The sequence below is a fragment of the Ascaphus truei genome, chromosome 1, assembly GCF_040206685.1.
Source record: "Ascaphus truei isolate aAscTru1 chromosome 1, aAscTru1.hap1, whole genome shotgun sequence".
Taxonomy (NCBI): domain Eukaryota; kingdom Metazoa; phylum Chordata; class Amphibia; order Anura; family Ascaphidae; genus Ascaphus; species Ascaphus truei.
Genome location: NC_134483.1, coordinates 419,174,592 through 419,190,024, shown reverse-complemented (window position 1 = coordinate 419,190,024; position 15,433 = coordinate 419,174,592). Strand labels below are relative to the sequence as shown.

Below are 15,433 nucleotides of genomic sequence, written 5' to 3'. Positions count from 1 at the left end.
CCTCCATTAGGCTTGTTCCATTGCTCCACTTATCAATTACATACAGGCTATCAGCCAGGAGGTGTCTATACCTGGAGTCGCCAGACGGTTTTTCTTGGTTAGCATAGCTGGTATAGCTGCCATTACTATCGGAGCTTCTGAAGTCACACCCCACAATGCCTTGCTGCTTTGGATGCAAAGCATTGTGGGGAGTGACTCTGGACGCTCCTGCTGCAATTGACATCTATACCACCCATAATAAGGTGCAGTTACTAATTGTGCAGTTCCCACATGTGCTCAGGAAGCCACTATACTGCCTGGGACCCACCATTACATGTTTATTTCCGCAAACTCCTTGGAGAAACCTCATGAACCCCTGGGGCATTGATGGGCAACAGGTGACTCGGATGGGCGCATATGGCTCTCGGAGGCTTCACCTGCAGACCCTCAACTGTTTATCACCCCAGCAGTTTGGTCTCTCCAGTGCAGAGGGAGTGGAGATGTTGCTGGTACGGATCATAGCGTCTTCCCACTCCCAGTACTGCGGTCACGGGACACCAATGCTTTTAACACAAAAATACCCGGATCCTTTGATTGAGCAAAACGTGAGATAAAATAAATTGTAATTTATTTACACAATAAACATACATAGCTTAATTTACAAAATAATATGAAAATACACTTAGTTACGATGTTAACTCTGGTTACAGGAAAGATCTCAGATGGAATCTCAGGTGAATCTTTTTACAGCATGTTCAATCTACCTCCTGGCTGGCTGCACTGACTTTTAAAACCTCACAAGCCCTATCTTTAAACTGTGCAACCAATCGCGGCGTGGGAACAAAACATCCCACCTATTGGCAAGGTTCACCCATACATCAGGGAGCCTGGCAGAGGCTTCAAGGTATGCTACAAGCATGTGCGAACTTCACCCTTAAGCCGCTTAGCATACCTAGCCAAGCCCACGTCCCTGGTGACAGGTTGTCTGCCTTTCCCCTGACACCTGGACATGTCAGGGAAAACTATTTACCTCCCCCCCACTCGACTGTGTCAGTTTCTTTGAACTACCAGACACAGGGGAACCGAATCAGCAGGGTGGCTTTAGAAACCCGAGTCTAATTATGCATTGCTTACTCACTACTCACTAGGATTTCCTGCCATGCATTCTAAAGTTTAGTACTTATACCAAGTGTCATCTCCTGTTCTGGCCTGAATGAAAATCCTCATACCCTTATAACAGTAATACACCAAAAAGAGGGGTCTACCTATAGCAGGTTCAGGGTACCTGGGCATGTATCTGGGTACCCCTCCTTATACAAGGGACCGTCTGGATGGCTGCAGGTATACACTAACCCCTTCATGCCCGTTTACCTTGTCTGGAAGATGCTGCTGCAGGAATCCTGGCAGTGAGTTGTAATAGCGCTTTCAGTCAGTGTTTGACCGGAGTAATGTGCTTGGCTGTATCCGAGAATCTCACTCTTTTCCCGGATCCAACTTTTGGGGTATACCATAACTCCGGAACCCCAATACATAGACACATTTTGTAAAGACTTTCTCCGGCAAACCCATCCTGAAACTTATAGCCTAGAAATCTCCTGGTCTCAGCACCCCAGGAAAGGTAAAAACACACTGAAATCTTTAATGTCACATTATTTGCACAGTCACAGTAATGCATAAAAACATCTGGGTCCAAGAGCTGGCACTCTCGGACCCCAACACACGGATCAGGGGTAACCAAGTGGGCTGAACCTTTATTAGTGAGCCTGGTTAACCCCTTCACCGTTACACTGTATCTCACAGCACTTTACGCTGAATGATCGCACACTGTATGAATCTCTCAGCCCTGCACACTGAATTTCACAGCACTGCACGCTGAATGATCGCACATTGGATTTCGCAGCCCTGCACGCTGAATGATTGCACACTGTATCCCAGAGCACTGCACGCTGAATGATCACACACTCTCACAGCCCAGCACGCTGAATCTCACTACACTGCATGCTGAATGATTGCACACTGTATCCCAGAGCACTGCACGCTGAATGATCGCACACTATCTCACAACCCAGCACGCTGAATCTCACTACACTGCATGCTGAATGATTGCACATTGGATTTCGCAGCCCTGCATGCTGAATGATTGCACACTGTATCCCAGAGCACTGCACGCTGAATGATTGCACACTGTATCTCACAGCCCAGCACGCTGAATCTCACTACACTGCATGCTGAATGATTGCACACTGTATCCCAGAGCACTGCACGCTGAATCTCACTACACTGCATGCTGAATGATTGCACACTGTATCCCAGAGCACTGCACGCTGAATGATTGCACATTGGATTTCGCAGCCCTGCACGCTGAATGATTGCACAGAGACCCCCAGGCACCCTGGCTTGCACAGAGACTCCCGCACACCACACACACGCGGTGACTAGGCGTGGTCACGCGTCCTGCAGCGGGCGGAAAGAGGCGTGCCTCGCAGGTCACGGCGCATGCGCAGCTCTGTCTCTGACCCGGGAGGGGAAGCCGTCCTCCTTCCGCCATTTTGGCTGCCTCTGTCGGTCTGTTCAGTTACCACGTGAACCGCCGGCAGCGGCCTCCGGGGAACGGAGAAGCCAAGAGAGGAGAAGGAGGGGTAGGGACAGGAACTCAGAGCAACCAGCCGGCCCGTGCGCCTGCCTGCCCCCGGAGAGAAGGAGGAGAGCGTGCGGGAGGTGCACATTAATCACCCGGCTCACCCCCAACCTCCTCCCCTGTCACCGGAGCACGCGGGGGCGCGAGGACGGAGCGAGACCCGAGCGCCGCAGCAGCAATCTCCTCGTGAGCCCCTGCGGGAGGCGCGCGCAGCGGCCGCGAGATGCCGAGTGTCAACCTGCCGCCCAAAGAGAACGCGCTCTTCAAACGGATCCTGGTGAGCCGCGCGCCGGCCCGCGTCATACACACATCACTATACACACTGTGTGTGTGTGTGTGTGTGACGTCATATACACCTCTCTATACTATACACACTGTGTGTGACGTTACCGGGCCCGCATCATATATACACACTGGGCCCTCCATACGGGTGTGGGTGTATATATACCCTCCATACGTGTGTGTGTGTGTGTGTGTGTGTGTGTGTGTATATATATATATATATATATATATATATATATATATATATATATATATATACACACACACACACACACCCAGGACATATATATATAATCACATACACACATTGCGTTACATTACCAGGGCCTGTCTCATATATACGTGTATACACATCTATACATACGGTGTGTAACATCACTGGGCCTTTCATACGTGTGTGTGTGTGTATATATACACACACACACACACACACACACACACACACTGTGTGACATCCTGAGGATATGATGTTGGCCGATAGTGGAGTCGACAGAAGAAAATGCTCCTGTAATTTTGAAAAAGAACAGTAAAGTGACGGACACAGTTAAAGGGTTTTCTTTGTAACCTTTTTTTAAATTTGTCTATGTATGTTATCTGTGCTAGGCCTGACGGGTCCTGCTGGTTAGCAAGCTGTGTATCTCGTGTTCTCCTACACTGCATTGGGACTTCTTTTCCCAATTTAAAATATGCTTGTCGAAAGTAATCTATTTTGTCCAGCCCTATGTGTCATACATTTCAGGCCTATCACATTGATAGATGCCATCTCTTTATCCCTCTTACATGTTCTCTGTATATAGTACATTCACCCCTTGCTTTCTCGCTCTAGTTATGTTATATTTACTCACATTTATTTTTTATAAATGCATGCAGCTTTTATAATACTGTTTTGTTTGTCATGGTCTTTAATGGGGAAACAGTGATCCAAAGTAATGGGATGTATGTGTATATATCACCACTTAAGTAAACATGTACCAACGTCACAATAAAATACAAATCCCTGCCTGCATCTCCAAACTAATAATAGGGGTAAACTCACAAGCATATTTTGTTGCAGATTTTAACATGGTTTTAAAGATCTCCACCTACTAGAAGCGGGTTTTTTTTTAATACAAAATGGTATTTATTTTATATAACATCCCAATGAAGGTTTTTATGGTCGAAACGTTTGTCTTTATGTAAAATAAATACAATTTTGTATAAAGGGGGGGGACCTTGGAATGCTTGGAGATCTTTACAACTATATAAACGTGTGACCGATGACTGCTTGTCTCTGGACGCACCCGATAACCTTCTTTCTAATATTCTAGTGTTGACGTTGAATCATTTTTGGTGTGCATTACCTTTTTATTTTTAACTAGATTTTAACTTAGGACATTCCACTTGGGCACACTACATGTTTAAACTATGGGAGTCAGGGCCATCCTTCTAGACATAGGCTTTTGAGACAGGTTTGTTCAGTAGGGCTAAAGCCTCTCGGAGAAATTCTTGCTCATGAAGGTTGTATATGTTTCGTCAGTCGTAACCCAAAATGTGCTGCATTATCCAACATGGCCAACATACAAACCCTCTGCAAGAGTTTTTGGATTACGTTTCCCAGTAGCTGAAAACTGCTTTTGTTCAACCCCCTCTGCCTCCCAAATAACTGTTAAAAAGCAAAATATTGGGCATCATCAATAACTGTGCTATCGTTTATTTATTTTCTGCATGAGCGCAAACAAAAAAAACTACTTATGTGGCCCAAAAGGCTTTTTTTGCAACTTGGCTATCCAAATCTAATTCTCTGAATTTGTATTTGGACCATTTGTGATTAAAAAAAAAAACCCGCTCATTGTTTTCTCCATGAATGCTGGCTCAAAAGTTACAAGTACCTGGAAGCAGAGGTTTAAACCGAAGGGGAAGATATTCAAAACGGTCAGTACAAAGACTATTCCCAGAGCCTTTATACGGTTCTAGTTATCATCCATCGTGTGCAAACTTGATAACTGCTTGCTTTTAGACTCCATGTCTTTTTTTGCAGTTGCTTTTCAAGACTTCTAGGTGCTTTTAACAGAAGATCACTACCTGAAAATAGTTTGCTTTAAATACGTTTGAATTATGTTTCCTTAAACAGCAGTGACCACTGGGTATGGGATGCAGCACTTTAATTTGCGAATAAATACAATGTACGTTCTGAACATAATGTTCCCTGGCAGCAACAGGTAACATTTACAATTTAACTTTTAAATAAAAAATATTTTATATCCATATGTTCTTTCAGAATCTGAGCATGTGTTCAATCTAAGCTCTACGGCTTTTCTTAAACTTATGGCAGGCACCATCACACTAAGGCCGCACTTATAGTAAGCGCGACGTCGCCGTTGCGAAAACTGGTAGCCGGCAAAATTTGATTTTTCAAGGGCTGTCGCCTCACGTGACGGCCCTTGAACCAATGAAATGGCCGGAAACCCGCGCCGCCGCCCGGCGAACTATAACTTGCGACGGGTGACGTCACCCGTCGTGTCGCCATTGACGGCACTATAGGCACGGCCTAATCCTTATGTATGTAAAAATACCATTGCTGTGGCATGAATTGTGTTTAGAAACAAAAAAAGTAACATCCATTTTATATTAAATGTAAATGCCATGTTGTAACATTTGAGTATTTTTTAAATGACTCCATGTGAAAAGAGTGCAAGGAAAATGGTGTCTTTAAGGTTAAGTGGCTAATTATATATCGGCCAAAGTGGCTGATCGGACTATTGGGGTATGGGAGATTTTGTCCAAATACAGACTGATCCGCCGCTTCAGCTAATATAAAATAAACCCCTAAAATGTCTGCCATTACCACACATTTCTCAGGGATCGCAGAGCTTGAAAACCACTGGTGTAAGCTTTCCAAACAAGGTTTACAAATCTCATTCTGGGTGCCCTTGTCTCACATGCTCGGTATATAGGTATATAAATGAGTGTATATAGATATATTTATATTTTTACTTGCTCTTACACTAAAGCGTTGGCTTTTGCACTGTCAACGTTAATGGGTTTGTGTGACAGTTCCCACCCACGGGAAGGGGCCTGTCATCACAGGGATGGGCAGCGTCACTTTTGTGGGGCCACATGCATAGTGTAGCTGCATGTAGATGAAGCCAACGGCGGTAGCAGCACCTTACTCAGCAGACTTTGAGTTGTTCCCTAGCAAGTTGGACTGCCCACTATAGGAACTTGCATTACTGACAGGCTGGGACCTGCATTCTTTCCAAGGTGCCGCCTTTCCTCAACCTGTCTTTGAACATCAAGCTTCCTGTCCGTGTGCCTCCCATGGGAAGCCTCACTGGGGAGAGAGCGAGGCTTGTGTTTTTAGCGGGCTGTAGGACTGCAGTTTCAGCATGTTTTTTCTGATTAATTGGAGCTCAGGATATAAGCATTTTGTGTGTGCAAGTCCCATCAGCAAGTGGCTAAAAAAAATGGTCCAGAAAGTTTCAAAGTGTCACTGGTTGCTCTAGACAGAGGTTAAAACCTGCCCCGCTGTGGCTCATGCTCGTCCCTTTGATAAAGTTTACTACTCTGAAGGCTGGGGGCGGAGTGCCTTGTAACACATGTTCTTGCATCCTTTGCATACGTGCACTGCACGGATAAAAAGCACAAAAGGCATATTGTGATCTGTATTTGTGTTGCCAGCTGTCCTCTAGGAATAAATGCTATTTACCTGCAATCTCAATGTACATCTCTCCTCGACAGTATTGCTGCATCAGGGGGTTGCGATCATTTGATAGTACTGTGGCTTTCTTTGTGCATCGATATGTGCTCTTTTTTGGGGAAAATGTTGGTCTTTCTCAATGCACATTAGCATACATTTTAAGTCAAGTTTGAAGATAAGAATATTCTTTCCTCCCTACCCCCCCCCCCATAAGTTAAACATGTTAAAATAGAAGCAAGTTTTATTTAGCAGGGTGATATGTAAATATCTACCATATATAATAACATTGAACAGGTTTGTGGGTGTGTTTATGTAAAATACCAGCATGTTTGTTGTATACAAATATTTGGTGTGGCTTAAGTGTCTTTTTGTGGTTTAATTGTTTGTTGGAAATATAAGAGATATTTGCTTTTGCCATTTTGAATTGAAAGCAATTAGGCAAACCGCACAATGCCAACACAATCACACATGCCATCACAACCGACTGTTCAAGATTTCTCAGGATACAATGCTTATGACTGAGGAGTAACCAGGCCGTAATTAAAGCAGTGGATTGCAAACTGACCCAAAGTCTTCAGGTGACCTCCAATGGGTTAGCTGGCCAATTAAATAAATGTTATTTGCAGTACTATTTAAAATATAGAATGACAATTTTTTGTAGTTCACTATGTAGTGCGTTAAGAAATGGTTTGAGTTAGGAGTGTATTGTTGTTTGGGACTTTCCTGCATGTTGCTTACTTAAATTGCTGCGATCTAGTATCTGGGTAATCTACTGGGTGTAACCAAGGAATGCTGTCAAATTGACTTTCAAACTGATATTGTTATGCTCCACTCACTTTGTGGCAGCGGCATCTCCATGCTTTCATAAATTGACATTTCTTAAAGCCCTGTAGTAGACAAAATGAATCCCCTACCCCGGAGTTGGCAGTCTAACTTTTAGAGCCTGGAGCACATGGAGGTCACTGGACAAGATCAAGCTGCTGATGTACATTGGTCTTCCAACCCCATTGCAATACAATTTGTTAAAGACCCATAAGTTACATAGCAGATTAGGTCAAGACATGTCCATAGGATGCAACCTTTATTCAATTCTAATTAAACAAAATACTACTCTTAAGTTACATTTGATCCAGAGTCAGGCAAGTTCAAGTCAATGTGCTCTGTTCATTTACTTGCATGCTGATCTATTCTAAATTGTAAATAAAATTCATAGTGATCTGTTATGCAGAGTTCTGCGGGATGCTTGTGTTGGGTTTTCAATTGCTCGTCGGGTAAACTATTTTAATTAATTAGTTAAATGTAAGAACCTAAATGTAAATAACGTTGATGTGCAATTTTTTTCCAATATTGTCTGCAGCCATAGTACATTTTAGATTTCATTTTTAATGTTTGTTTTCCTGCCTGTTAGATGTGTATTGAGTACATTAATTTAGGAAATATTAACAACTTGGTAACAGAGTAATCCAATCCAACGATTTAAGTGACAAAGGCGCTCCAACGCTGAATCCCTTCAGTATAGAGATGTATGCCATAAGCAAATAAACAGGATAAGACAAGGGGGTATGTATATGAGATAATGCTTGTTGTAAAGTCCCCAGATGGACCAATAATCCCTGAAGGGTAAGGTATAAGGTTGAAAACCCCAATCAAACCCTCATTGGGGTGGTTCCTGGACTCACAATGAATATTCAAAGAGAATAATAAATAGTACTCACAGATGCCCCTTTCAAGTGTCCTGTAAGGCGTGCAGCCAGATGAGGAGATGCTGGTCTCCGAGAACAAAAAAGGAAGAAACTAGCGCACCGCCAAGAGTGGGTACCAAACAGATGTTTTAAAATATCTTCTTTATTCAATCCATCTAAAAGTGCAGGTTAATACCCTCCTATACGTTTCGTGTAAAGATACACTTTATCAAGGAGTCCTTAATAAAGTGTATCTTTACACGAAACGCGTAGGAGGGTATTAACCTCCACTTTCAGATGGAATGAATAAAGATGATATTTTAAAACACATCTGTTTGGTGCCCACTCTTGGCGGTGCGCTAGTTTCTTCCTTTTTTGGTAACAGTAATATATAACTTTATTTATAGCAAGCTTTCAGAGTAGGTATCCTCAGTTGTCATCAGTGTTTCTAATAAAGGTGTTGCTGTACGCAGCAAATGTGATCTGAATTCAAAATGAATTACTTGTGATTCCCAAAACCTATTCCTTGGAGCCAGACTAATTTTTTGGAAAAGCGGATGATTAATCCCATTGTAATACAAAAGTACATTGGCGCTTGTACAAATTCATCGGGTATTTCTGAAAACTGGCCTAACTCGCAGTAGAGGTGATACCTTTACTAGCCAAGTCGTTGTTAGCAAAGCGAGTGCAAGCTCTTAGAATCACAAAGGTCCCTTCAGGCAGACTTTGTTTTTTTTCTACCTTGAAGGGACCTTTGTGGTTCTGAGAGCTTGCATTCTTCCTCCTAACCACGACCTGGCTAGTAAAGGGATCACTGTTACCATACTTTTCTTTGTCGATTCTGTGCGCTAACACGGCACCATTCTCTATTTGTGGCATAACTCCATGACTAGGGATTTTTGAAAGCCGGCATAATTTTTTTTTTTTTAAGCTGTTTGTATTTTTTGTTGTAAATTTTTAGTTCAAATGTCTAATTGTTCCTGCAGAAGTGAAGATTGAAGATTTCCTGTAGGTTGCAACACCTTTTAGTGGCTCAATATGAGAGTTCTTCATTAGACAGGACACTGAACATGGCGGCTCAGAGGAAACAATCTGGTCTGTTACTTGCTATAACATTAAAAAAACAAAAACTTATTCCGATTTAGTATTTTAGTTTTAATGCATAGTTGTAAATTTAGCCAGCATCTGAATGTAATGTATGCCATATAGCCGATCAAAAAAAAAAAGAGGCATAATTTCAACCATAAGACGTCCGTAGACTGATTCAATCGCTCAGAATGGGGACTGGGACATGGATGTTCCCGGCTACTCTATTTTAAAAAGTCAGGGAAGAAAAGGGTGGGTTTGCCCTTTATATAACCGTTACCTTGTATTTAAAAAAAACAAAAAAACAGAGTAACCTTAAACTGGTGAGAAGGTTACACTTTGTACTGGGTCATCTACAGACCTCCGGAAGAGGACTTGGACAAGGTTTTAATGGAGGAAATCAATAGCATGACAAATAACTACAGTACTTCAGTGCCCTATAGAAGTACGTCATAAAGGGTGGCACCCTGGGGCCCACACCATGGGGTGTTGCTTGTTTTCTAGGGGACGTACACCAGGGAACTGCGACTTATTCCATTTACAACAGCAGAAGGGATCACTTGAGCACTCGTGTGGATCTGTAGACTATTCTCTCACCAGGTGGTAGATGCTAATACTGTGGGAATTAAAAAAATAAAAATGCTTACAATAGAAACATGACCATCGTAAATACGAAAGAAAGCCATAGGATCGGAGGGTCTGCAACAGATTGGAAAATGGGCCAAGGGGTTCTGGTCTGCTGACAAATTCTACTTTTGTAATGTAAATAAATGTAACTTATTTGCTTTATGTGTGTGATGGAGGGGGGGTGTGTGTTCTCCATTTGAATGCAGAACATGTGTTTTTACGGTCATTCTCTGAGCAGCCACAACTTTGTGGCATTGCAAGCACGCAGTTACGCAGCATCACGTTTTGTATAGTGCAATCAAAGCATTGTACATCTTGCCACATGAGAGAATATAATGAGATGGGTCAGGGCCAACTGAACTGTCTGATAATAATCAAGATAAAAGAAACATGTCAGGTGAGGTGGTGGTGCCAACAGGAATATATTGTAGGAGATAACACGATGTGGGGATATACATGGACAGTAATTTCAAGGGCATAGATTAGCTATGAACAGCTCTTTCTCTGCCTCTCTTAGGCTGCGTCCATGGTATGGATGACAGCGCGTTCGCACGCTGAACTATCAGACTGCCTTAAGGCAGTGATCGGGTCAATACATCATGCGTGTGCGTGTGCCAGGGGGCGTTTTGAGCAAGAAATCAGTTAAATGATTTATTGGCGCGACGGGCCTGTCACGTGAGCGGTTCGCTCAATGAGGACGAACCAGCTCCGTGACGTCAATGGCACGCCCCTAGACACACCCACGGATGGTGCGCGTACCATGGCCAGGGAAAGCGCGCGCCTTCGCATGGGCAAAGTGTCTATGGACGCAGCCTTAGTATAGTGTTTAGCAGCATGTTGGGAACATGCTTTAAAAATGGGTTTTGTTTGCAATGGGGTCTGTCCTTTCAAGGCTGTGGAAGCTCTTAGATCTGTCTGGCAGCTACATGCAATCGCTTGTTTGACAGTGACAGCTCCCGGGGGCCTGTCAGACTTGTCATTTCCATACCTTCCAGAAAAGGCTGCTTCACTAAACACGTAGCTACTGGTGTGGAAAGACCAGTTTGCTGAACTGGCTCTAGATTGTAAAGCGCTGTTTTGCATCTTAATCTTTGTGTTTCAACAGTTTGAGTAGTCCTATCAATAGAACTATGTATGTATAAGTGACCAAGTATAGTAATGCAAAAGAAAGCATCTTAAATGGACATTATCACTTTGCAGCGTGCTGAGGGTTTTCACCCTTTACCTTTGTTAGTTACAGAACTTAATATGCAATGATTTTATTATTTTGCATTCGTATGCTAAGATTATACTACCTATGCGCGACGTAACACATAGCTCTGTGCACTCCCAGCGATCTGTGAATTTGGCTGCAGGAGATTGGAGAGGTGTGGCGGATGTGTCACAAAGCTCGCTCGCCCTCGGCCTAAATGGGTTTAAGTCCCTTGGGCAGTGGCCAATGTAGGATGGCAGAGACCTTGGCAGGATCAATCTGTCTGCCTTGAGCGAATGATGTATCCAAGGGACTTAAACCCATTCAAAGGTTCCTTGGATTTGAGAACTATTACCGTCGTTTCATCCGTGATTTCTCAAAAATGGTCCCACCTATAACGGCCATGACCAAAAAGGGGATAGAGCATGTTTCTTGATCTCCAGAGGCACAAGCTGCCTTTCTCAAATTAAAAAGACACTTTTCCACAGCTCCTATTCTTGTTAACCCAGATCCTCTCTGTCTGTCCATCCGAGGTTGATGCTTCCGAAGTTTGTGCCGGTGCAGTACTTTCACAGAGAACAGATTTTATGTCACAACTGCATCCTTGTTGCTTCTGTAAGAAGTTCTCTGCAGCAGAGCGTAACTATGATGCCGGGAATCGGGAGCTATTGGCGGTAAAGATGGCACTGGAGAAATGGAGATATCTCCTTGAGGGAACTTCAATGCCTGTGACCATACTAACGGACTATCGTAACTTTGAGTACCTGGTGGCGGCCCATAGGCTAAATACCAGTCAAGCGAGATGAGCTTTTTCTCCAGTGCCTTCTTTACCACCAAGAGCTCTGGCCTGTGCTATGTGTTATGGTTGCGTACGTCCCTGTGTACGGTCCAGGAGACAGACCCACAAGGCAGTGGTGGAGAGTAGAGACCGACCCGTACCTGGGATCCGAATCCTGAAGTGTAGAATAGTGAGGTCCGGGCAGGATTATCGTGGTCACTGGTCTGGGGTCAGGGCTGGAGAAGGCAGAATAGTAGAGTTCACAGTTCCAAGGTCGTCAGCAATAGGCAAAGTACATTTGCAGGCAGGACACTGCTTCCAGCCGCTAACAAGGTATACAGAACCTTGCACAGGCAAGGAAGAGTGGGTAATGAGGCCCTTATAAAGGGAGCAGGCAAGTGTAGGCAATAATTCCAGACTGAGGCTGACTTCCTGCCTCGACGGCCTTGTTGGTGGGGTCACACGTCCTGCATTGGCATCCATGTTGGAAGGTCCTATATGGATCCCGGAATGAGACTTCCTGTCGCGGAGGCCATGTTGGTAGAGGCAGATGTCCTGTCTCGGAGGCCATGTTGTGCGATCCTTATATGACGTGGCCAACGCCCAGCCACTGTGCCAAAAGACAAAAACCTTGTCTTTTGACAAAGGCAGTTGCACATTGGGCCGTGCATGCGCAAATGCCGACTGGCACCTGCCCCACAAAGGGCTGTACTTTGTGTGCGGCGCGCCAGCTGTGGCCACCAGGGGTGAAGCCTATAGTGCTGTCGATGGTGACACGACGGGTGACGTCACCCGTCGCCACCGGCAAAAGTTACATTTCGTCGGGTGGCGGCATCGCGGGTTTCCGGCTATTTTATTGGTTCAAGGGCCGTTACGTGAGGCGACAGCCCTTGAAAAATCAAATTTTGCCGGCTACCAGTTTTCGCAACGGCGCCGTCGCGCTTTCTATAAGCACACGCGGCGGCAATGTGTTTGTTTTCGGGCAGCGTCGCCGGCACTATAAGCGCGGCCTAAAGGAGAACATGGGTCACCATATGCTGAAAGTGCAATCAATATAATGCTCTTAAAGCGGGTACCAACACAATTTTATTTTGATTGTTTTGCGATTCCTTTTCGCTGCTGCAATGTGTTGACATTACCTCTGCCTTTTCTCTTGCTCCACCCCATCAGGAAGCGCAGAGATGGTTTTTATGCAGATTTGAAGCGGGCCCATCCCATAAATTCCTTAATTCCCACCTCCTCTGATAAAGCTTTTTGAAGTCCATTGTTGGCACTAAGTGGAAGCTTGGTAGACACTTTCATTTTAGGGAGGAAATTAGGGAGGTGCAAACACATTATACAGTTTGGGGAAGGAATCTTTACATAGGGGGAGGGGGAGGGAGAACCATATTATTATTATTATTATTATTATTATTATTTTTTCACTAGAGTTACCTGCAACTTTAGGAGCAGGTCACAAGATGTTGAAGATAAGACGCAGCAACAATTGCAAACTTCAATAGAAATTTCTCCTAAATAGAAAACTGCTGAATATATCATAATGAGGTGGTTTTTATGGATAAGGGTAATTATACACGTTATGTCAAAGTGCTTTTATTTTATTTTTTTAGGAACAGCATTTTTATGATTCTGTGGTGGTACGAAAGGGCATGGGCTGCCACCACAGTGTATTCTCACAACCACAAACTGCCGCCACCTCAGAAACCTGTTGTTTAACTTAATTTTTATTTATTTTTTATATATTTTAACTCCTTTCCTGTTCTTATAGTATAAATATTGCTTGAATCTTTCTAAAATTCATTCAAGCACAGTGTCACTACATTTATAAACCAATGCAAATAGCAAATCAAGGCACTACGGGTTTGCTTAAGAAGAATAAATGTATTGAGCCATGAATAACGATGTTTCGGCCGCTCTACGGGCCTTTTTCAAGAGAAGTGGCTTAATAAATTAATTTATTCTTGAGCAAATCCGTAGTACCTTGATTTGAACATGGAGCTGGGACGGTGCAAGCGATAACTGCTTTACTTGCTACCTCATCCAGTGAATGAATTTCAACTTTGGGATAAGCAAACGTCAATGCGAGTACTGTCATTGAGTGTTTCAATCTCGCCAGCCACTTGGTGCTGCCTACATTACAGATCACTAGCTATCACTACACACCTAGACCATCATTTAACCCAGGACACAGGCCGCGTCCTCTTTGTCCCTTCATTGTCTTAATATTTTGCTCCCATTCCAGCCTTGTGGTTTTTGGATGATAACTGGGATTCCCCTGCTAGTCCCGTTCTGCTTCCACACACCGGCTCCTGTAGGGGGGCGGGTTAAATGAGAACAGCTTTCATGCCTCTTGTATTTCTGAAAACTACAAGTTGAGGAGTCAGCCGTAATGTGACAGGAATTCTACATCCTGCCTACACACTGGACTGGTAACTTACCCAGTGTCTGCATTTAAAGGAAGGGTCTTGATGGCTTTGCATCATTTGAGAAGGCGACACAGTGCTCATTTGCATGTAATCTCCCAGAATCCCTAGCTGCTGTGGAAGCATTGTTTGCTGGGATATAATGGTTAAAAGCAGACCTGTCTGTGTGAATGTGCTCACAATTGATCTTTTTATATGCTGTATGCTATATACGGTGAAGGGTTTTTGTCAGATTTCCCCCACCATAATTTATTTACGGTGTAGTTTGAGGATTAAACCGTAATTATGCAGTTTCTGCAAGTCTGCGCAAGAATGTGTTTATGGCTTTCTCGGTGCCCGTGCTCTACAGAAACAGCCGTAGAAGCAATGTTTTTAACCTGTACAATGTACGAATAAGCTACAGTCTACAATTTTATTTTAAATTGGAGTACTGATCATAACGCACAGTATTTCATACTGAACATAAAAAAACCATGTTGGGGACTTTTGCATCTAAAATCCCTGCAACTATTTTTGTTTGAAGCCATATCTTCAGAAAGGAAAAAAAAAACGGTGGTGCATTTAAGGTAAAAGACCCAGAAGGGAAAATGTTGTTACTTCTATTGAAGTAAAATGTGTTTCAATTACTTTTATGGTGTAAGGCAAAGGTGCTCAAACTGGTGTAAGGTGTTGAAATGACATATTTTCCATTATTACATAATGATTTGGAGCACGGGGTTATTTTATAGAGCTGCGGAAGGCCAGATTTGGGGAAATTTGACAGGGAGAGTGCTTGATCAAATATGTTTACCATGCATGTTGATGCAAAAAAAAAAAAACCCCCAATGTAGATTTAAAAGCAGCAGGCACCTGGAAACCCTACAATAATGATTCTCAGGTATGTCTTCAATCCTTCGTCTCACAATTTTGTAGAACTAGGAATATTTTACAATGATAACGGGGAAATAATCTTGCGGGTTTTGTATTTCTTTGAGCTTCTGGGGAGGCCTGCAATGCAGTTAAATCGCTTGCCATGGGCTTAGCCAGAAAGCTATTTTTCTGAAGTGTCAGCAGTATTTGTAACGGTATGC

The 15,433-nt window shown here is 43.5% G+C and overlaps 1 protein-coding gene across 1 annotated transcript in view; it reads left to right on the top strand.

The window, feature by feature from the left end:
* The first annotated feature begins 2,493 nt into the window (after window positions 1-2,493).
* NAA15 (N-alpha-acetyltransferase 15, NatA auxiliary subunit) overlaps window positions 2,494-15,433 on the top strand; it is a 42,528-nt gene continuing 29,588 nt past the window's right edge. Inside the window, exon 1 of the mRNA XM_075615161.1 lies at window positions 2,494-2,894. Within this exon, the coding sequence (XP_075471276.1) occupies window positions 2,841-2,894 (54 nt within the window). The 5' untranslated portion in view covers window positions 2,494-2,840. The remainder of the gene's footprint in view (window positions 2,895-15,433) is intronic.